This window comes from Meleagris gallopavo, chromosome 2 (assembly GCF_000146605.3).
Source record: "Meleagris gallopavo isolate NT-WF06-2002-E0010 breed Aviagen turkey brand Nicholas breeding stock chromosome 2, Turkey_5.1, whole genome shotgun sequence".
Classification (NCBI taxonomy): Eukaryota; Metazoa; Chordata; class Aves; order Galliformes; family Phasianidae; genus Meleagris; species Meleagris gallopavo.
Genome location: NC_015012.2, coordinates 45844127 through 45869016, shown reverse-complemented (window position 1 = coordinate 45869016; position 24890 = coordinate 45844127). Strand labels below are relative to the sequence as shown.

Sequence of the window (24890 nt, the reverse complement as noted above, 5' to 3'; positions counted from 1 at the left end):
TTGCAATTCATAAAGTCAATTACTCCTTTAAAAGCTGGTCAACCGCAGCACAATCAGATCATCCTACCACAAAATGATGAATTTGCAAGTAGGCAAGTAAACATCAATTTTTATGCCATTATATATCCACAAAATAATGACAATTGGAAAGACCTATTTTATTTCTCTGATGATTCTGTGAAAACCAGTACAATTGACTCCAATTGGACATAAATATGGCAAATTAATGGAATTTAACAAACCTTCATTAGAGACAGAAAATAAACATCCAAAAGAAATACTCAGTGTTCATGTGTGTGTTCTGCAAAGAAATTGCAAAACACACACATGCAGAGAAATGAGCACATCTCTAATGCAGGATACAGGTCTTTTGCATGTGTCATTCAGTCATTCTCAGGTGCAGAACATGAAGGTGATGAAGCAGGGCATAGAGAAACACAGGGAATACACTAAAAGTGCTAGTAATTCTAATCTGCAGATCTGCAGAAGCTTTTACACTTAGTACAATAATTTCACATTCAACAAATCCAAGTTTTTAGATTTGTTCTCACCTGAAATTCAGGTTGAAATACAAGAGACATAAGTGATCCTTTTTCTTTATTGGACTTCTCCCTTTCTGTCTTCTCAGTTGCTTTATCTTTCGATTTTTTGGTTGATTTTGGAATACTTGCAGACCTTTGTCCTTCAAAATGATTGAGCTTTAGGAGAAAATTGTGCTCCTCATGCTTTTCCCCAAGTGCTGTTCACACATAGATATGATGCATGATGAATTAGAAGACAGCATTGTCATCCATAAGTGTATTAACCCATGTAATATCCAGGATGGAACATAACAGCACAAAACAGCCACAGGAAAGACAAAGAAAAGTCTTATGTAATTAGTTGACACTGTTAAGTACAACCAATATTAATTGTTGGAGCAAGAAAGAATCTGGAGGCAATAAAGCTTTTGAAAGCAGGCTTATAGAAGTAGACTTATTACAACAGCTTTACTTGTCCTTAACAGCATTTTACCCAGGACTTAATTATTGGTTTATCGTGGTTCATGCATATCAATAACTGCCCTACTGTTCTGTGCATAAATCAGCTCAAAGAGGAGAATGATATTCTGTAGCTAGCAATCTGATTCTTAGTTCTCTTACACAGTCTCTGTCATAAAGGTGAGAAGCTCGAAGTAAGCAAAGTCAATGTTCTCATTGCCTCATGTCCCTGTAAGCCTAAAAGACTGAAGAGCAGAACACACACATGAAAAAAAATCCAAAAATGTAAGGAAATTAAGGCAAAAAAAACTCAGTGCATACCTGGGAAAATCAAAATGATCATTCTCGGATCAATCAGAGAAATTTTTAGATTAATTACTTCATCAGCACATGCATATGCTGTATGTATGATCTTTGTCGAATTGAATAGCTGAGAACTAACATATCATTTTCATTCTTCACTGTCTTAGATGGTAAGAACTGTTAACAAGTTTTTTTTCATACTGTGTTCTTGTTATAAAAATAAAAAAGAATAAGTAAAGCCTGCAATAGCAAAAAGCTTTAATAGCATGGGAACACAGCAAGTGAAACAAGCTGGACTGGATTCACAAGAGTACAGATCAAAGATCAGAGTCTGAAATCTCTATTTCACTTCATCTTTACGCTGCTTGGAACATTAAAACAAATGCTGAAAAGTGGGATTTGATCAATGCAATCAAACAGGCAATTTCTCTTGGAAAAAAAGAGGAAATGAGTCTGACAATAATAATGAAGTATCTTTCACTTAATGCTGTGTTTCTAACCTCTTTCCACTGAGGAAAGATCACTGTGCTGGTTGATTTGATCAAAAGTCTGCTGAAGAGATTCCACTGGCTTTAATGAGATTTGGATCAGATATTCAATGTCAGGGTTATATGGAAATATAAAATGGTAAGTTTGAAAGATATACAAGCATACTAATAATACACTTATACTACCTACATGCACAAATACATACGATTTATATGTATATCATATCATTCAATATACATGTGTTTATGTATACATTACATTCTTACCTCCTTATGCTACTTATGTAAGGTACAATGGTATACCAAAGAGCTATGTTTAAATTCATTCAGTGCAACCAAAACATACAATAAAGAATGAAAGCAAAAATTAAAGCAGTCTCTACAAGTACTGAAAATAATAGAACATCTCCAGAAGAAATGCAAATATAAAATAAATACTGATGGCATTATCTGAAGTTATAATACCATTATATAAAAAGCTTTCCATTTAATTTCACATTGTCATAACATATACATACATAACATAATGTGTCATTACACATTAGGTGTAAAGAGATACTACAAACTTTGGCTTCTATAAAGATTTTTTAACTCTGAATTTTAAAATTTTGCTGTTCTAGACTTCCATACATTGAGAAGTTATTAAATAAATAACATGGGATGATGATGAATCAGCAGGGATAAAATGAGCTATCTTGCCCATTTCTTGGTTAATGCCTTTTTAATGTTTTGTTTACGCAAAGTGTTATTTAATAAAACATTTTATGAGATATCATATACAAAAATTGTGATTAAATATTAGTCATGAAATAACACTGCAAACAGTTCTTCTTACAAATACTGTCAAACAGCAATATTAAGGGATTATGAAGAAAGAAAAGGATAAACATCAATAAAGAAAAAATACAAAACTATTATTGGATAACTTAATTTCTACCATTTTTTTTTTAATAATTACTTGTAATACCAGTGAATAATATGAGTCTTCTAAATGGAGACTACCTTAAAAGACTGGTAAAGGATAACAGAAAGCAGAAATATGTTTTTGACACAATAAATCAGCTTTAACACAAAGCTAACTCCAGATGGCACTATTGCCTTACATGAAATATTAGTGCCTGAAATTTGAGATTTGCTCCAGGAATTTTCCACTTGTCTCACTGCAGTTTTCTTAAAAATCACACTGAGTGGACGTTGTTTTGGATAAGCATCAACACTGCTATAGTACAAATTGTGGTTGACAAGTAATGCTGACAGCCGTCAATGGTAAATCTCAGTATTCTGATCACTATAATTTGAAAACTGGTTCACAGTCAGCAGAATATTCAGAGATTAAATGTTGTTTACTCCAAAATACCAACCTGTATAGTAAGTGCTCCAGATAATATTGCTGCTGATAGGGAGTACATAAAGTAAGTACTAATCAGTAAGTACAGAAAGTGTTGAGATATGTTCTTTATAAACTCTCTTTGCGGCCTGAACACTCTAGTTTTTATTCCATGTGAATACAGTCAGATTGTATTCTTGTTTAAACATAAATATTCAGTTAACCTGAACTGTGAAATGAGTTTTGTTTACTTTGAAAAGCAGCAATTATAGCAGGACACAGAAATCACAACTTCAAAAACATCCTACTAGGAAATTTCTCTTTATCACTGACTGTGACTTGAATCTAGTTGACTGTAAATGGGCCAAAGTACCAGTTAAAATGGAAAAGGGACGCTATGAATAGCAGTACTGCTAGAGTACTCATGCTACTGACGTGCTCCAGCATCAACAGCTGAGAACTAGCAAATTAATTCAGTAATCAAATGACCTCTTTTGACCTGCAGCTTTACAGACCATTGTGGTGGTTGTATGAAAGGCTACACACCAAAAGCATGGCTAGTATGCTATGTGCAAGCTGCAGCCAAGTCAGAAGAACAACAGTGTAATAGGGTGTGATTATGTGAACAATGCAACAACCTAAAAGAGGGTGAAACAACAACTGAAAAAGCTGCCTGTACATATGTCTGTGAGGCACAGCTCCTTGAATATTATTATACCCGTAATAGAATGCAATCTATTACACTTGCAACTCATGCAGATGCCTCTTTCCATACCAAAAAGTCAGATATCAATCCACATTTTTGGGGCTATATCTCTCTGCATGTTATGAAACTGATGTTCTGTTAGCTGTAGTGACAAATAGTAAGTCTAGTACTATCTAAATTGAAATTGAATGCATGAGTTTGCAAGACAATGTATTATAGTGGAATATGTATTCTAAATGCCTTGAGAAATTTGCTGTGACTTAGAAGCAAGTACAATAGATCTTCATTTCAAAACATTTCTCAACTAAACAAGAGTAATATGAAAATAACAGATCTTCATTTAGTCCATTTAGTAGAATTTCACACGCAAACTGGTGCAGTTAGCACATGGATGGCAGGATGAGCCCATTGGTGCTGTCTATGTTCACATCAGTGCTTGGAGTGCCTGTCTGTGATTGCTGTGGCCAGCATGTATGTATGTCTGTACATAGCATGTATGTATGTTCCACCTGCGCATGCCTGCTGGGAGTGCACCATCTGCCTCACTACTGGTTGGACCTGGGGACGTGGAGCTCCTGCAGCCTCACCTCACTCCATAGATCTAGCCTGATGTAATTTCTTCTACAGTGTTGAAAGTCTAAAATGTGTGATGACATTGGTAGAAGGAGAAGCAAATACACAATATTTACTTAAGATTCCTCTGTCCACTTCCTAATTTGTATGGAGCACTTTCTTGCCTCCAGCCTAAATTCATCTCCCAGTACTACAGAAGTAACACAGATATGGAAAGAGGCCTTTTTTTAATCCTTTTTTAATGTTCATGTGTTTTCTTAAATTATCATCGGGCATGGTTCAGTAAAAAATCTTCTACTCAGTTATAGTTTGTCAGAACATTGTGCCTTTATATTTACATTTCATTGGTCTCTTAGACTGTAGAAGCAGAAGTACTTTGGCAACTGTTCTAAGAAGTTTAGGTACGTTTTGCAGTGTATCCTTTTATTTCTGTATCTCTTGTGAATTGAAGGTATGGAAGTACATAACCAAGCCCTAGTTCTATGAGCCACAGAGCAAAAAGCATTATTGCTTAATTATTTTACTCAGGTAGCAAATAAAAGAAATGCTGTATGGTCTTGGTTTTCAAATATTTATATTTGAAAACCTTTACATTTATATTTATTTGTTAGAAATATGTTATATTTCTAAAAAATACTTTTTTTAAAAAACCTAAAAATTGTTTTTTAGCAATATAACAAATTTAAAAACAAGTAACGTAAAGCATCCAAGTACATACTGAAGGTGACATACCTTTGTGTTCAGTTTTCTCAGTTTCTTTCAGTGACTGGACAAACAGAATCTGGCTCTCAGTGAGTGGCCAACTATTATATAACACCAGTGCCTGTATGATATACCTGTGAGGCTGTGAAAGAAAATGTGATATGTGAACATGCTGAGGACATAACCATTACAGTAAGTATTTAAAAGTCCTGTAGGTTAGTAAAGTGGCAACTGTTGAACTCAGCAAATGAAACACATGATTAGTTTACAAGCTTGTACATAACAGTATTCACAAGAAGCTTAAAAAATTAGTGTTAATTCCACAGATTTTATTTTAATTCCTGTGAAATTAAACAATTACTCATGTGTTTATCAACTGAAATTAAACTGGGCTGTATAATAAGGAGCTACATTCTTTAAAGACTTCCATGTAACTTTCCTATGTATGCCATGTGCTAAGACAAAGAATTCTGTCTTTCATTTTAAGTCCTACTACAGAGCTTTGAACACTAATATCAGCACTCAGTGTCTTGAGTTGAAGTAGAGGTGACAGGGTCAATGGGTTATTTTAACATTTTCTACACTGAAAAGGAAATTATACCAATACTTCTTTTAAAAATTGATTTCAAATTTTAAAACCAGATTTAAGTCAAAGGAACAACTTCAGAAATTGTCTTTTTTTTCTTTTTTCTTTATTTTAATATAATGTTGCAGTTGAACCTAATAATCAGGAAGAAAAAAAACACACAAAAACACCTGGAGACAGAGAAACAAACAATGCTTGAGAAACAAAACACTATTTTCTAAGATAAACAAATAATACCTTATGAAGTCAAGAGAAATGCGTGATTCTGACAAACACCTCTAAGGAAATCTAAGGGCTGGAGTAGCCAAATGCATGTGTTAACAAAGCATTCAGCTGGCTGGCAACAGTTACATTTCTAGTAAAACTACTAAAATTGCCTTTCTCTTACACTACGTTTCAAAGAGAACTCAGACTAAAGCATCAGAAATTTAAGTTGTCAATGGTAGTTTTTGGCCCTTAGCTGCAAGTCACAGTATACTTGCACTGAACTTTGCAAGTGAAGACTGTCTAAAGACTGAATATGTCTACCTTGATTTGAAAATAAAAATGAGCTCTTGTTAGTTGATTATTCATGTAGATATGTTATCATTTCTCCATAGCCTCATTCGCCAACAATCTTAATTTTGGATACTCTGTTCTTTCCTCCAGTTATCAGATCTTCATCTGAATTGAAAAAATTATCAATACCCCTTTATGTTTTCCTCATACACACACTCTCCAACTCTCCCCAGGTTCTGGTAATTTAAAATCTCTTACTTGTTGTGGATTTCCCTGATTATTTTCAAAGTTTTCCAAGGGGAAAGATTCTTCTTCTAACACAGATAGACGTTCTTGGGAAATTCCACTCTTGAGAGAACTTTTGGTATCCTTTGGAGCTGAAACATGACCTCTTCTTTTAAATCCACTTTCTGAATCCTTCTTTCCAACGTTTCGAATAATCTGGCTTTTACTTGCTGCAAGATTAATAGTATCAGTGTAAATTTCCAAACATTCTATGAATTATTATGAGGTAAACAGATTTCCCCAGAACATATACAAAAGAAGAATATTTTCTCATGCTGCATTATAATCATAATGTTTGAATTGAAATTATGGTTATTAGAACTATTATCCTATATTCATCCAGCACACAAATCATAGATCACTTCAAAGTAATTAATGAGAAACTTGAATAACTACCTAATTGCTGCTACCATTCATCATAATTCTGGTAACTGCTGTCCTTACAGAAGTCTCTTATGTCATCATGACAGAAAGTCATATCTAACTAAAGCCAATTTTAACAGGAGCTAAAGAACTATTTGTGATCTATCATGTATAACATTACACCCTGGTCTCTTACAGAAGATATTAATGTGGAAAAACTGTGAAACCAGGAATGTGCTAAAGAAAGGCTATAATGGAAACACTAATCCAGAAAACTTGAACTTGTGCTCATTCACATGAAAGGAAAATCTTTCAAAAGGGAAGTGAGCAGGAGTGGGTAATTATTTCTCAGGCTAAAGAATTCAAGACCATTGTGGATTTAGATGAAATTTGTACATAACTCTTGTGACAGATGGAAATAAAATAAAAGTCTAGGAAATCTGAAGGTAGCTGAAAATAAGTTACACTAGCTTAAGACTCAGATTGAAAATAGGCTCTGAAGCATATAAGGGTAAATCTCAATGTTACACATGCTCTTATGGTTTTTTGTTTTGTTTTGTTTTATCCTCTCATCACTTTGCTCCATGTTATCAAATGTGTAATTTTGGGGAAAGTATTCTTTTGTCTTCTTCATTTGCCTTATAATCAAATTTACGTGGCTATAACTTGTCACATCACTTCTTTTACAATGGTTTCTTCATCATGCAAACTGCTAATGTGCCTAACCGCATGCGTGATGATCTGTATGGCCAGCTGTGTGTGTGCGTGTGTGTACATGTTTGTGTGTGTTGTCCCACTGAACCCCGCTGAGAAGAGTCTGGCTTTGTTCCCTTTATTTCTCTGCCCTCTACCTCAAGTATTTACATGCTGCCAGGTTTGGATTCACTATGATGGTTGGCTGGATTACACAGAGACAGCTTTAATTAATTCCAGATGCATTTATGTAAAGTACAATCAAGAGTTTCCTAGCACTTTGAGAAAATATGCAGATTTTAGCATATTTATGAAAGACGACTTTTGAACTCACTAATAGCAAGAGGAGAGCTGATAAGCCTGCAATGTAATGAATAGTAATACAATTTTTATATAGAAAATGCATCTTTAGTAAACAAACTTCTCAGATTCAGTTGTTCTGACAAAAATGAGTAGGGTACTGTTTATTAACTTTCAAATACATTTGTATTACAGGAAACTTTATTTAAAATCAAATATTCCCTTAAGGGGTAATTTTCTCATTATCTCAGTTGCTATCATAAAGACTTGACAAAAGAATAATCAGCATTTATTAACTTTGCAAGTCATGGGGAAATAGTTCTTCTCTCAGTGGTTTCCATTTCTGTGAGGATCATTGTGTAGTTGTAGGAGAGGCTAAAGTAAAAAAAAAAAAGTTTTTTTTAAAGGATAAATGTCATTATTTATTCATGAATGTTCTGCTTATCCTCTCGCTTATATGATTGATGACAAGCCAATAATACATGCACTTCCATTACAGAGTGATGATCAAGATGGTGCATTTAAACCACAGAGTTCGGTATAATCTGTGAATTATCTTATCCCATGGTTTGGGCATCAGTTTCTTGACAACCAGAACCAAAACAATTAAACTTTTAGATCAAAAAGAGGCAAGATCTTGAAAATAGAGCGTATTTCTGTTCTCAAGGACAAGGCAAGCATGTGCATTAAACTTTCAGAACAGAGAAACTACTTGAATAATCCAAGCAACTCTTTAGACAGTTACAAAATGAGGCCAAAACACAGAGGAATAAAGAAGTGATTGACACCTTATTTCAATCAATCATTTCAGGATCTTTCCTCATTGCTGGGAACCAAGGATTTCAACTCATTGCTCAAGAATTTCACTTAATCACAAAGGCACTAAAGATTTCATGGAAAAAGTGAGGAAAAAAATCTATTTTCTGTGTTTACATAAAGTTATTGTAAGAATGTATGTCCTTCAGTGAACAAAATTGTCAAATACTGAATACAATACTTACGGCGGGAATTCGAAAGTGTTTCATTACTCAGGAAATTAAAAGCAGGAATGACTGCATGGCCCTTTCCAGTGGCATTTACAATTTCTTCCTCATTATCTAGGACTTGTAGCTTAATGAACACGTCTGATTTAGAGGTTTGTACCTGCACTGTAGCAATATGAGATACTGCGACTTTCACTGAATACCTAAAGAAGAAAAAAATACACGACAAATAACCAACAATACCAGATCTTTCTTTTCTAGGAAAGTATTTAAGCATTGTGCTGACATGGAGAAAAACACTTAAAACTGAGTTTTTAGCTCACTGTTTTCTTGCAGTCTGGTGAACTAAGCATCCTTTACTGCAGTTCAGTGCAGTGAATCTATGATTAAAGTAAACATGGGCAGCTACAAAAAAGTGGTATTGCCATTTTTTTTCCCACTGTTTCATCAGATCTCTATATTTATATTATTGCTTCTGCTGTAATAAAATTTGTTGGAAAAACTATGGTTAGCTACATGAGGGAACAGTTTCAATTAACAAGTAATCCAGTAAAAATTTTTTTAAAAAATAATTAAGTAAAAAAAAATTAGAAAAAGTAAACAAATAATCACATTCTGATTGAACATGCTCTTCTAAAACAATCACATGCTCAAATAAAATCAGGCAAAAAATATACCAAATTTCACGCCTCCTCACCACTTGTAAAATCCCAGTTTTAATGCATGTTTAATCTCCGAAAGTAATATGGAATTTCACAGAATCACAGAATTGTAGGGGTTGGAAGGGACTTCTAGAGATCATCGAGACCAACCCCCCTGCCAAAGCAGGTTCCCTACACCAGGTCGCACAGGTAGGCGTCCAGGCGAGACTTGAATATCTCCAGAGAAGGAGACTCCACAACCTCCCTGGACAGCCTGTTCCAGTGCTCTGTCACCCTCACCGTGAAGAAGTTCTTACGCACATTCGTGCGAAACTTCCTATGCTGCAGAAATTTCAGTCATTGATATATAGGTGAGACTGAGCCTAGAAAAATGCAGAATATTATTATGAGAATTTTGAAACTACAGTCTGTTTATTTCACAACCATTCCTCATTTAGCAGCTGCAGTATTTCAGAAAAAAACAAAACAAAACAAAACACTTATTTATGAAACACAAAACCTGGTCTCAAGTATCTATGGCTAAAAAAAAATGGAGATGTTAACTTAAACACCTTCCCCTTCTAGGAAAGAGGAAAGAACATACTTTGCTGAAATAGACATAAAAAGCAGGATTTAATAATTATTCTCTCAATATTTACCTGAACATTACACATTTGTCATTGGGTATGTAATACTCTTTAATTTCTTTAGTAGAAAATACGTTATTTACAGCCTCACGAGAGAGGAATGGGAGTGGACTATGAGAACTGATGAGTCGGAGCCTCCATTTTCCAGCTGTCAAAAACTGGTCACCTGTATGTGCTTCAGCCATAAACGTGTATCCTTTCTAAAGAGAAAACAAGACATTTTTACTCGGAAATGACACTTGCTAGTCCTGGAAATGCAGCTTGCAATGCAGAGTACCAACTGAAGGTAAAATTGAATAAGTATTGAAAAGGCGAGTCATAGATGTAAACTGTAAAACTACATCAGAAATAGTAAGGCTGGAGTTAAGAACTGCCTAATGACAAGTGAGAGGAAATAGAAAGTAGTACATGATAGTAGAAAAGAATAGTCAAAAAAGTTGGTGAAAGAATAAGTGAGAGGAGATAAAAAAAAAAAAAAGATATGTAAATAAATGACAAAGAAGTACAAATTCCTGTGAGCAACACATAGAAGCCTTCATTGACATTATAGTTAAAAATTTTAAACTAAATATTTAAATACTTAAAGTAGTAATTATTTTAAACAACATACAATATAAAGCACAAGAATTAAATAAATAAATATTTAAAAGAGATGTACCACAATAAAAACCAAACCAAACATCTAACAGAAGATTCTGGCCCAGCACCAACAAGCTTGGTGCAATTAATTTCCAAATTATTGAATCAGTATCATCTACTGATTTTTAATGAAAATGAGAAAAAAGTGTAGATTATACTATTGATAAGAGCACTCTTCAATCTTCTTGAAATCTTAGATTTATTTGTTTCTCTCCCTGCTGAATTTAAAGGTTCTTATCATTATATTCTGACTCCTCAGCTGTAACAATTAGGACAGGCTTGGGGTTTTTCTGTTACATATTTTCCCTCCATTATAACCATGGTGAATGGCTCAAATCATTTAGATTGCTCTGAAGAACAATAACTGTTTTTTCATTTCTGAACTAACTACTTTAATAGGTCAACTACTGTCTGAACCAATTCCCACCGTAGTCAGGTAGAAGCAATATTCATACTCAAATGGAATAAAGAGACGCTTGAATGTCCACCCTACATGACATTTCCCAACTGCTAATTCTTGGCATTACAAGGATCTTCCTTACTGTACTTGGACTTGGTACCATCGTCCCTTTTCTAATCATCAATAAAGAGGGCTATGTTTTCTTCTCATACTGGAACTTCTAAGAGACTATTGATAAACAGTGTTCCACACAAGCCTATCAAATTCAAAATGACTGGCCCTTCTCTTTCCTTCACAATATTAACCATACAAACAAAAAAAAAGTGCAAGACCTTCCCCCTGTCCGGTGGGGAAGAATAGAACCAGGGAAAAAAAAAAGAAGAAAAAGTTGTTTGGGGGAAAGGGAAAAGTTCCTATCAACACTAAACTGAAGTGAGTTCCATATAGAAAAAGTATTATTCCATTAATTTGTGACTCTCTCAAGTACTGAAGAGTTATTTATTGCTCTATTGAAAAGAATTTGACATTTCAAGTTCTATAGAATAAAATTCTTACAGATTCTCCAGGGAAAAAGCATTCCCTATAGTTTTGAAAAGGAGAATTACTTAGAATGGCTAAACTGTATGCTTATGCATGCAAACCACACACATGAAATAAATGTGCTTTCAAGTGTTAACGCAACATGAAAATTGTGAAGTAATTTTAAAATTGTAAATACTTTTAACTCCAAAGGTGACCATAGCTGAAGATGAGAATACTAATACTTTGGCAATTCATACACAAGATGTTTAGCAAATAGTAGCTGTACTCATGTATACTAAAGCAAAATTAGATAAACATAAAATAAAAACGTGAAAACTTCTTCATTCATTGATAAATCAAATGAAAATCTCTCTTCATGGTGGAGGTAGTGGGAAACTGTATGTGAATACAATTTGGAGATTTAGAAATCAGATTCAATCTAGGGTTAAATTAATAACACTCCAGTATTTAATAATTTCATTGCAAGACATTAAATATCAGTATTTTAATCTTATTTAAAGTCTTCTAAGTGTCTGTCACGCAGCTAGAGAAGTGCATGGTAGACAAAAAGTTTGGCATCAGCCAGCAGTATGAGCTTCTAGTCTGGAGGGATAACTATATCTTGGGCTGCATCAAAAGAGCACTGGCCAGTAGAGCAAGGGAAGTGATTATTTTCTTCTACTCTGTCCTTGTGAAAACCCATCTGGAATACTCATTCAAGCCTGGGGTCACCAGCACAAGAAAGATGTGGAGCTGTTGGAGTAGGTCCAGAGATGGGTCACAGAGATGTTTAGAAGGTCCCTGAGTGTTGTTCAGCTGATGCTTGAGAAATGCTTCTCTGTCATTTTCAACCATCTGTTAAAAAAACTTGTGTATAAGGTAGTAAAAAGTATATAGTAGCAGTATACAAATAAAAAGAGACTAGAAGAAATAAACTAGCAACTTGCATTGCATTTTTTATCTAGACTGTAATATCTGCAGAAAGCAGACAAAAGACATTACTGCTAGTTTGCAGATTTTATCCCTATTTTAATATTAATTTCTGAATGATTGAAGGCACTCCTAGAGTGACTCTGTAGCAAATAACAATATCTACTGATAAAATTTACTTTTGCTCTGTTTTAATCTGCTGAGTCTTAGTTTTGCAGCAGAACAACTAACTGCTAGATTTATTCAAATGGAAAAATATCTTGTTTTATATTAATATATACGTTTAGGAATTCAGTCGTACTATATTTTCTTGTTTTATTATTGACATTTCATATAAAATACTCTTAAAAGAAAGGTAACAACCAGATTAAAATGACACCACCGTATGCAATTGTCACAAAACAGAATAATTGTCTTGTCAAATCATCAGTCAAGTTTTCAGTAATGTTGCATGTCCACTGAAACATTAATGGACCATTTGCAAACAGGAAGGTAAATTGTTTGAAATAAATCCACAGCTTTATTGAAAAACTCAGTAGCAGGGATTATGTAATAAAACAAGTAGAAAAACGCAGCATACATGTACAATTCTGTTTTAATACTCTTAAATCAAAATCACTCTTTACTAATATTAACCATATTTTATAACATAAAATATAAAATCATAGGCTTAGAGAGTAAGAAAAATATGTGCAATAATAATTATGGTGGAGAGGTCTTCAATAAAGAAGAGAAAATAACGATAGTAATTCTTTAGTTTATGACAGAATCACTGGAGCTATCACATGGTGTATCCGCGTAATAATAAGTAGGTGGGGGTAGGGCATACCAAAATGAGCATCTCCAATATTAAAGCCACAGTACTACAAAAAGGTTGGTAAGATCTTAATTGGAATACTGTGTGCAATCCTTGGCATCTCTATTCAAGAAGAATGGGAAGAAGTCCGAGGGGAAAAAAAGATAGTAACATTGTTTCCATTCCACAAGACAGAAATAGAACAGTCACAGTCTGCTAAGCAGGACAAATGCTGAGATGAGTTCTGAAATAAATCTGAAGTTGTGATCATTCTTTCCACAACTCATCATTATCCTGAAAGGCTGCAAGTGGTGTTTATTACTGAGATTTCATTTCACATCCTGGCACTTGCCACTGTCTGAATCTTCCTTCCTGATGGAATATACACCCCACCTCTCAAGATTCCAAGTTAACTTGATGATATCCTTCCAGCAGGAGTAGTCCCTACCTGCCACATTCAGCTAGCATTCACTGTATGCCTTGGATAAAGCAAGCTCATTCTATTGGAGGGGATGGGGAAAAGGTATGATAATACTGGAAGTAAAGCTACAAAGAAAGACAACAGAACAGTCCTAGACTAACATCAATTCCTTGCTACTGACAGAGAAAGCTAAAACTTGAACTTATCTTCACTAAAAGGATCAACCATGGGTAGTGTGGCTAGCATAGACAATGTTAGGGGTAATGTTGAAGAGTTCAGAAGCAGGCTAGAACAGGAAAAGAACTAGAAAATAATTATAAACTAACTTCTGGATTAGTTCATTCTGATGATCTTCTGAACTATCGAACCAATTAAGCCATATGAAAACTATATGGGAATAGAGGAGAAGTAGTCAACACCTGCCATTGATCATTCTTTTAAGTCCAGGGAAATGTTTTCGTAACAAAGAAAGTAGAGAAGATAACCACATCTGGTAAATATTTTGAAACACAAGACTCTAATTAGTGAGACTTCCTGACCTGGAACTGATTTCATTTAATATTTTATCAGTAATGTGCATAGTGAAACAGTGATCTATGTTTAATTAACTGGTACCACAAAGCTAAGGTTTATAATTTTAAAGGAAAAGAATTCAATGTCACTTTAAATAAGGAAAATGGTCTGAAAGAAAAACAGCACTAAAATCAAATGTGGTGAAATACACCACATTTCATCAAGAAAAATAAACAACAGGATACAGTTCTTCAGGAAGGCACTTAAGGCTATAGCAGTATGAGTCAACAAAGCTCTTGCAAGAGAAATATAGGGGAGAGAGAGGGGAAAATGAGCATCAGAGTCAGTTTTATAAGTAGTAAAGCCTGCCCAAAAGACATATAAAGTAATCATTCCTTAGTCATCACTTGTTTTATTTTAAGTTAATCCTTGCTGCAAAGTTTTCTGTGTTCAGTGTTGTATATCATAAACAAAAAAAATGAGAACTGGGGGCAGTCCAGAGGAGAAAGTAATCAAGAATGTAAGAAACCTAACTAGTAAAAAAAAGTCTGAGCAAGCTGTCATCTTTAGCCTAAAAACTGGAAATCTGGGTAATTAGGAGGTCAGTGATAGTCTATTCGAATTTTTTAATAAGCGTGGCCATACTTCTAAGCAGAACATTAATACATAGCTGAAAATGTCTACAGAATTCAGCAATCATTTTTATTCCAATTATTTTTATACTCCACACATTTACCTTATTTTTGGGGTAAATATGAGGTGCCACTTTCAAAAAGACATGCGGCATTTCCTCCAGTGTGTCATTATCAATTACATGAAGTCTACAGGAAGGAATAGTGGTATACATCTTTGGCACTATGAGCATGTCTTCTGGGACAAAAAATATTTCTCTAAAATAAAACAATGAAAAAACAAATTAAATTCATTTTATTTTCACAAATCGAATAATTTGTGTAACAAAACAGAAGTCTACGTTAGAATTTGATGAAAACTCATGTAAAATCATGTGTTTTGAAACGTGTTAGTGAAAAACAGTGTATCATTACTTCTTTTCCGTAAGAATCATATAGAAGGCTATACAAAACTCACCTAAAAACCACAAACCAAATATTTGGTGGCTGATCAAAATATGTTACAGCATAGTCAGCGAAAGAGATCTTACACCACTCATCTTCATAACAAGGAAAATTTTTGATTGAGTTACAGTTTCTTTTAAACATTTCTCTGGAAAGTGGAAAAACAGATAAGGATTTAAATCTGCTCATAATCAGGAGGGGACATGTATTGATGTATATTATGAAGAACACCGCTTCATATTTGAGGGTAAAATGAAATTATAAGATGTTTTACTAATGCTACTATCTATTCTGTTATTGGATCACAATTAAAAAATAATAAATCAGGTAAAGAAGGTGCTCTATTAGTTCAAGAGCTAGTAGCCTGTAATAACTGATGCTTACATACAAATGTGTTCTGTATCGATCAGTCTATCCATTAATTATTTTTATTATTAAAAAAAAAACCAGCAACAAAACAACCTTCCATTTCTTTCGATTAAGCTGTCATCTTAGAGCTATGGCATCATAAGGAGATTTAAAAAAAAAAAACAAAAACTTTCTTTCATCTTTAAACTCTTAGGTGTTATCAATTTCTATGGAATTAGAGCTAACCTGTCTGGCACCTGACTGACACTGGGAAGCTTATTTATAAATTTTAGTATCAAAAGTTAATGTTCCTCTGAACATGTCCAAGTTTTAAATTGCTAATGCTATCCACCAAATCTGGCCAGTGGTAATTTGATGTTTTGCCTTCTCTAAAGAGGAATTGGAATTACACAAACAATCCCCACTTTCATATTTTTAGCAATGATAATAGCCAACCATGGCATTTAATTAAGGTGATTCACAGAGAGGATCTAAACTTTCTCAGAATTAGCTTAAAGTAGGACAGCCTGAGATATCCTTTTGCAAAGTTTTGGAAATATTCCTTCCATCACTGATGAGCAGTGCACATGGACAGCTCCTCAGAAGCCTCAAATCTGTGAATTCCTTGAAAATTACAGTATGGGCAAGCACAGTGAGCTTCTCTTTGTGAATATGGGATTTGTAATGAGAAACAAGTTGAAAACCTTGCTTAAAGAGAGATGTTTTAGGGCTTTTTAAACTAAGAGATTACGTTGTAAAATGGTGCTGCTTCTGGCCTGTGATATGTCTAGGCTTTAAGTATGGGAAAACTACCCTAACACTGAACTCCTGAAGTTTTCGTGTATAACTTTATAGGTCCAAGCACTAGCTTTTTATATTAAACAAAAGTCTGTAAGCTATTTAAAAATAATAGTTTTTAAAAAATCATAGTATTGTGATTTTAACAGTCAAATGTATTTCCTGAGAAAATATCTATCCCATATGTACTGTAAGTCTGAAGGAAGACTGAAAGTTGCATCTGATCTTTGCTAATTTAGAGATGTTACAGTTCTAAAACTAAATCTAATGCTTAGTACAAGGTTGTGACTGCAAGGTCTTGATCTCATGTTCATACCAAAGTTCTAACAGCACATAGTTACGCTGGTTAGAAACATTACAAAGTGAAATAAAGTTCATGTGAGTGTTCCTCAAATAAGTGGTTATGTGTAATGAGGATTTATATTCACAGCTGGTACTTACTGCTAGTTCTCATTCCTCACACCTGGCAGAAATGACCTACTCCTAGATCAGGTGCGTGCATGCTTGCAGATATTTGTGAAGGAGTTGGGGAAAACACGTGATACCAAAAGGGGGGAGGGGGGATCAATCTCGCAAATGATCAAAATGTGTTTTTTAAATCAACTGGATAGATGATTAACTAAAGAAACATAAGTTCCTACCTATGAAACAACCTACTGGATATTAAAAAAAAAAATACAGAAGACAATATTCCAGCTCAAAGAAAAACAGAAAACCCCACCAAACAACTGTATGGTAGCATCCTTACCTAATGGTTAGACTTGATACACTTTTTACTCATGCAAACATATAATAAAGCACACCATATCTCTACAGAAAGCATCCTATCCTTTCTGACCAAGTTTTGTAATTTTAAAACTAATAATGCTCTTCCCACATTTATTGTGTGCACCAGCAATTTATGGCAACTCTATGGAAATGGCTGCAATAAAGTAGTATAATTTATTATATCATTACCTTAACAGCACTACAGCGCACTGTTCAAAATTTAACTCAATTGAAGACCACAATTTTTGCAAGATTTCTTTTACAGTAGTGTTTTCTTTAGTACCTAGAAATAATAAAATAGAAAATGTACATAATACCTAACTTTCATCTTGTTTTAAATGTACACCTACCAAATATTTGTGTAAAACATCACTCAGAAATCAGTTGTCTTATGAATGCTCTTATTAGGAATTTTACAGAGGTGCCAGAGAGCTGACAACTACTTTCTCCTTTCACCATTCCCATTATCCTCATTTCACCATCCCCAAATCCCCATTATCATCACCTTTATATTTTTCAGTACTTTTCCAGCTTCAAAAAATTATGTGAGTAATATTTTCCATTTTAAATACCTTTACAATAACATCTTGTGTTGACATGAAATGCCATAGAAAATTAACTAGACATTAATTAAGAACAAAACTCTTTCAGTAAATATTTGAAAAAGGTGAAACATTTTTGAAAAAGGACACACCTGGTTTTCTGCTGTTCAGTACTTTCCTCACATAAATCCCCCTCCAAACAGCTTGGAGTTTAAGAGCTGCTGCTGCTTCTTTGGAAGTGGGAATTCTTTTCTGCCAGCTATTAAGGGAATTTACTTCACAACTCTCTGAAAGAAGAGGAAGAGAATGAGCAACACTTTATTAGTTTACAAGGCTGGAAGCCTTGTAGCTGCTTGCTATAAAATCAAAATACAAAGGAGAGCTGAGTTACAGAAGTAATGGTTTCTGCATAAAATTTCCATTTATGGCAAAAATACTACTGTTAAAATTTTCCTCCTATCTTTATAAAAATGGACACTGTATACTGCATAATTACAAAGTCAGCATGCAGCTACTGCACTAATGCTGAATACCAAATTGTCATATTTTTGCTTCTCTCTACAGACAGGTATTGCATTTTATTTTTTAAAATCAAATCTTGTAATATGAAGTCATCTTCCAAAAATAAACCAACAGAATTTAATACATTAAAGTCTGAATCTGAATAAAGCTTAAAAGAGCTTCACAAGATTTCAAGTGTTTTTATCTCTGAATCTGATTTTACTACGTGATAATTTAAACGCCAACAATAATCAAAACATTGCATTTGATTTCCGCTAAAGAGATACAGAATAAGGGTGAGACAAATGATAATGTGGAATTTTGTTTATCTGACTGTGACTTCCAGTTATCAAAGAGTTTTTGAATGGAATAGAAATTAGAATCATAGAATCCTTAGAGTTGAAAGGGACCTTTGAAGGCCATCTAGTCCAACTCCCCCTGCAACAAACCAGGACACCACAGGTAGATCAGATTGCACAGAGCCCAATCCAGCCTCACCACATCTCTGAGCAACCTGTTCCAGTGCTTGACCACCCTCATTTTAAAAGTCTTTTTCCTTATATCTAACCTAAGTTTAAGCCTTTAAGCCTGAAGCCATCTGCCCCTTTCCCCAGCTCACTTTTTAATATCTCTAGGAGTAGCGACTGGGCAATTTCTTTCAACATTTGACAGGACCAACAGCGAAGAATGTTTTCCTAAAATCCAACTCAAATATCCTTTTTTAACTTGTGTTGTCAACGTGCATCACTGAAATACATATCTGAATCTCAAATACAGTTTACACCAATAAGATTATAGCAGATAGCTTGACTTCCAGACAAGTTTCAAATGAAAAGGTTCATACAGAACCTTTATCTACCCTGTTTCCAGGAAAACACAAAACAGCCATGCCATTGAAAAAAGCATGCAGCTTCAGAAACTTCCATCTTTATTTCATACTGTATGAACTTGTCTCCTATGGATCCACTGCTAGCTGTTCCTTAGGAGTGAGAATAGCATTTGGACAGATCAACATTACTAGATTTTTCTCAGGATGGCTTCTCAAAAACCTTACCAGACAGGACTGCTAACTGCAGTACATCATAACAAGACTTGTCATAGACAAGTAGAGATGAATTCGGTACAGAGGGCAAAATAGATACGCTACTAAAAAAAAAAAGAAAAGGAGATAGCATTTGAATTTCAGATTTGAGTTGACCACCCTCATACATAGACAATAAGAAAGATTTCATTCATCTATTATGGTACTTTTCAGTGATAATTACTGATTTTCAAAGTCTCGTAAGATGCATGACTAACCTAACAATTCAGCAGTGCTAATGTGGGCCAGTCCTTCTAGGCATAGAGCAAATTTATAGATTTTAAATTTGTAAATTAACAGAACATAAATATAGTTTTTGGACCAAAAAGAGCATAAATATAAAATATAAAAATATTTATAGATATATTTTTTATACTTTTATTCTGAGAAGTGTCTCACTGAATAATTTCAGACATTCTGCTAATAGTAGAAAACTTGAGTACCTCTTAAGAAATGAATCTTTGTTATTTAATCAGGATTGGTGAAGAACTAGTTCCCTCCAAAATATGTTTGAAGTTTTTACCAATACCAGTACAGTACCTGAAGACAAACTGTCATCCTCAAGTACATCAGTGCATTTAAAATCTAAAGTGAAGGACCTGAAGGCAAATTTATACTTATGAGGCATCTTCTTGTCCGATACATATTTGATCAAAGACCATAATGCACTATTGAAAACCTTAAATAAAAAAAAAGAAAACATTTGTCAGATAATTATTCATTTGTAAAAGCCAACTTATACTGGCTCTCATTAACATTTCAAGAACTTTTTAGTTGTTTTCATTTTCATGGGATGCTTAACTTTCTCTTACACATAACTGACAATTAGTCCTTACTGTGGAACTGCAGTACTTCATGCAAGCAAGCAAGAGAAAACTATTTTCATGCCAAGCTTTTAAATACAGGGCAGATTCCAGAGCACAAGTTTTCATTACCTAAAAATGTCTTTTCAGTTTATGCGAAGTAAGCTGATTTTCTCAGACTAGAGCATAGAAGAACATGATCATTACCATCATGACATGGGCATGACTACTGAGTCAGTAGATGACCCCACTACAAAAAGTAGGAATATATCGATGGGCAAACAGGAAAAATTTGGTGTCCTACTTTCATGACTGTATTGATGTCTGTTTTTATTCTTGATACCCTGATGCTCTTTAGGAAGCAGAAATCCAGTCTCTTTTTGCATCTTTAATTAGATTAGAAATTTCAGAGTATGTTTTTCAGAGCCAGTTTCACAGTCTGAGTTGAAAAATAACTAGGACTTAATGTAGAAAAATTTATCAGTCTGTTTTTCATTCTTCTCATTTTCAGATTTTTATTTAGTTCTTGAACTATATATTAATATTAATAAAAAATTACTTTATTTTGAAAAAATATTAAGACTGATGAAGGAAGAATCTACTTTAGCACATGCCTGTATTCAGAATCATTATTCATTGTCTACATTAGACAGATCATTTCCGTATTTTCCTTCTTGAGTCACTGTTGGCTAATTCAAAGTGTGCCTTTAAAAAAAAAAAATCCTTTGCTATAATACACTAACCTTCTTGTAAGAGGAGATGAGATACATATATCTACATCTACTGAATTTTCCTACAAGTCCCTAAGTTACTGATGTATTGTGACCCAAGGAGCGGCCAGTGAAACTGGCCAAAAGAGAGATTCAAAGCATAGTGCACATATTAAAATATGTTCATAATAAGAGAAGATAATTATGGAACGCAGCTGCAAGTTCCATATGCATTGATGCTTAATAGCGAGTGCTGCATTTGAAACATCCAGGAGATCCTTTGTAAAAACATAGCCACTGGTTTGAAGTAGATAATGACAACATTAAGCTGTTATCTGATCTCTGCGGCCTCTAGATACGTGATTACTGAACAAAGTTTCACCTTAAAATGTTCTTCAGCCATTTCAGTACCATGGATGCCAGGAGGACAGTGAGTTAGTTCCAAATCCTTCAGAGCTTCAGAAAGTTTGGGCTTACTGCTGAAATTATTAATCACATTTCCAATAGCTTTCAGGATAGCAATAGCCTGCCTAATAAATCGGTAGCTCTCCTGGAGAAAGAGGAGAAAAATTAGCTGTTACTATCTAGATTGTTTTAAGATTCCATTTCCTTTCAAGATTCCATTTCCTTTCTGAGCAGTGACAGTACATTGGCATTTTTTTCCTGATGTACTAAAAGTACTAAAAATTCCTTAAATCAACTATCATTAATTTTATAAACTATAAAATCAATTATGTATTCAAAATTCCAATTTTTCAAAATTCATAATGTGCAAAATTTCATAACTTTAGCTATTGAAACAAAAATATGACAATGTTCTAACAAGAAGTATAAAGTATATCTGTTATGGATTTATTTTTTCCTGTATTATTGGTCCTAGAACATTTAGTCAAAAATAAGAGAAACATAGAAACTTTCTACTGCAATAATAAGATGACTGCTGTTAGTTGAAGTGTACAACATTGTTATAGAATGGTATAGGTGACTATCTGTATTCATCTGAAAACAATGCCCAAATACATGCTGCCTAAGGCATCTTTAATCTCCACCAGGATTTCTGTGCAAAAAAATTGCACATTTTCCTGCAAACGACACACTTTAGACAAAGAGACAGTCCAGCAACAAACAATTTTTCATGTCCCAGCTTCTCATAATTAAACCTCCTTGCTAGAATAAATATCATGGATATACATAATACTGCTTTAATACTTAATTATTAGGATCCTGAATCTGAACTGCTACATGAATTTGCCATTATGCTCACCTTCCAATTATTTACTTAATTTTTGCAGAACTGAGCTTGAGAAGCTGTATTCCCTCCCCACATGCTCATGCCAAATATTTGGGCATAGTGCTTGCCAAAGAAATCTTGAAAACATTAATGGCAGTGATACCCACCTATACTGAAGGCAACAAAGACCAAAAGATGTAGGAATTACTCCCCAGAGCATCTTGCCTCAGCTTTGAGAAATTGTTTGAATCAATTTTTCATTTTAGCTACTCTGTGACCCAGTGAGTAATATGTGATCTCATGGGACAAAAAAAATTTATTGATGTGACAATCTATTCTACCAGACATGCATGTTTGAACATAGATCATATGTACTTTTCCACATGCCTCAAAGAGAGAGCTTATACACTAACTTGGACATATGTATCTCAGCAAGAGTACTTTCAGTATTCCACTTTAAGTAGTTTTTCTGTGTGTACTGCCTAATACTTACTTGCACGTTCATACAAGTCAGCTAGTGCAAAATCCATTTCAGTGTCTGCTAAAAACATTTTCAACCTACTCACCCATTTCATATGAAAATTAATATTATACTGTCTCTAACATACTAAAAGATCAATACTATTTCACTTCAAAACCAAATAACAGTCAGAAATAACTTTAACACAATACTTGACTAGTCCTAGACACACATACCTTTTCGAGATTTCGCATTACAGCATCCTCTTCTCCAAAGACACAGGGCACCATGCTACAGAGATGAATATGGTGCCCTACAGCAGAACTTACTGTAAAGAGAAGTACGTGTCGTCTACATAAAAAAAAAATAATAAATTAATTAATTAAAAATAACTTTTTTCATTGTTGGTAAGTCACAGTTATTGTTAATCTTTTCTTTTCATACCAGTGTTCATTAAAAAAGATATCCTCTCCCGGATTCTCTCACTCTCCAAATCTTGCATTCCTAATTCCTTGCTTTGGTAAAACTTCCAGATATAGGCAAATAGGCAAAATCAGAAAAATCATTATTTTATTTGCTTATATTTAGATTTTACTTTTTCTGCAGCAGAATAAGTAATTCTACTATTTCTGATGGATATAAGCTCAAAGTTTTTAGGTCAGTTAGCTACACTTAAAAACACATTTGCTCTAGGAAACTTCTACAGGAAGCTAAGAGCTCTGGTCATATAAATTAGATCATATTTTCTGTGTTTACAGAGACAACTACCAGAAAAATTTAACACATGCACTTCATCTCATCACACCCTTCAACATACTCCAATTATAAAAGAAACAATTCCCAACTATGGTTATACAACACAGGAACCTCAAGCTCTTCTCACCAGTGAATAATTTCCTGCAGTCCCTCTGAGATAATTGAGGAGGCTGCTGCCATCAAATAGGAAAGCTTCGCAATCTTCTGTCATTGTCAGAATGGCATTTAGACAAGTACATACTAGCTGCAACTTTACATGAAACAGAAGTACAGCAGCAAGACTAAGAAATTGCTCACCCCATCCTGAACTCCTCCTCATTTTAGCTACATTATCTTGGAGTGAAATATAAGACACTTCTCAACAACTGACAAAGCAGAAGGAAGAAAGTACCTTCCAGGCTGAACAAGCCATATCTCATTTGAAATAAAATGGGAGAGTGGTCAATAAGCCCATCTGTTTCCTACTGTTGCTGTAAGTTAAAGCTTAATGAAAGCCTGCTGGCCTTGATAAGAGTAAAGAAAATCAAAGGTAGGAAGCTCGTAGTTTCGCAGGTGCAAAAAAGTGCACATTTTATTGCTTCTGTAGAGAACACAAACATGCAAATATCAGAAACTATGCCAAGGAAATGTGCATTCTGATAGAACCAATCTATAATCAGAATCACATCTTTTCTATAATTAGTTCGAATTTAGACAATTAGAGGGCTCTAGTAAAGAGTTTATTTTTCTACCAATGTGCTAGTATTACGGTATTTTCTTTCTATACCTTTTCATTTGAAGTCTGACATGATTATGTTTTATTTTCAAGACATTTAAAATATTGGATGGACATACTCTGCGTGAATTTTCTGAAGTACATTTTCTTGAACTGTGAACAAGTAGTGCAATATTAATTTATATCTTAGAAAAAATAAACAAGTTGAAAGTTCAGTTAATTGCTTACTAAATAAATTTTTGAGACATCTTTTTCAGATTAAACTGGTGTGTGTCTCTATTTTCCAACAAAGCAAAAACCCTCAATGAATTCATCAGCAAATATATGCTTAGTGCATGCTAAAATGATGTCATTTTTCATTTGAACCATTTCCAGAAACTAATAAATATCAAAGGCTCTTGTCTTTTATTTATTTATTTATTTTAAAATTACACTGAATGCATGGAGTTATATACTAGTCTATATATAGAGAAATAAATTTTATTGTGAGCTAATTATGAAATTTTGTAAAAATTTCACTTGGAATGTAAGATAACTTACGCAAGGCTTCTTGTAACCCCTCAGAATTTCTCATCTCGTGATTCATAAATCCTATTTCAAGAAAAGCTATGAAGCTTCCTACAGTGTCATTATTCTTTCAGAGTTCCACTAAAAATCCTAATGTTTTTATTTTTCTTGGTCCTTTGACAAATATCTCAAAATCATTCTCATTAGAAATAATTTTATGTAGATTTTGTACTCCGTGATATTTTCTGTATTTTTTTCAAAAAATTTTTCTTGCTAATTGCTCTTAAAGAAGAGGAAA

At 33.9% G+C, this 24890-nt stretch overlaps 1 protein-coding gene across 1 annotated transcript in view; it reads right to left on the bottom strand.

Moving 5' to 3' along the window:
* ADGB (androglobin) overlaps positions 1 to 24890 on the bottom strand; it is a 73853-nt gene that overhangs the window by 8445 nt on the left and 40518 nt on the right. The window contains 12 exon segments of the mRNA XM_010707152.2: positions 552 to 739; positions 5110 to 5221; positions 6422 to 6618; positions 8806 to 8990; positions 10088 to 10275; positions 15033 to 15186; positions 15386 to 15520; positions 17476 to 17569; positions 17981 to 18115; positions 19951 to 20089; positions 21306 to 21473; positions 22851 to 22965. Coding sequence (XP_010705454.1) covers positions 552 to 739; positions 5110 to 5221; positions 6422 to 6618; positions 8806 to 8990; positions 10088 to 10275; positions 15033 to 15186; positions 15386 to 15520; positions 17476 to 17569; positions 17981 to 18115; positions 19951 to 20089; positions 21306 to 21473; positions 22851 to 22965 — 1810 coding nt within the window.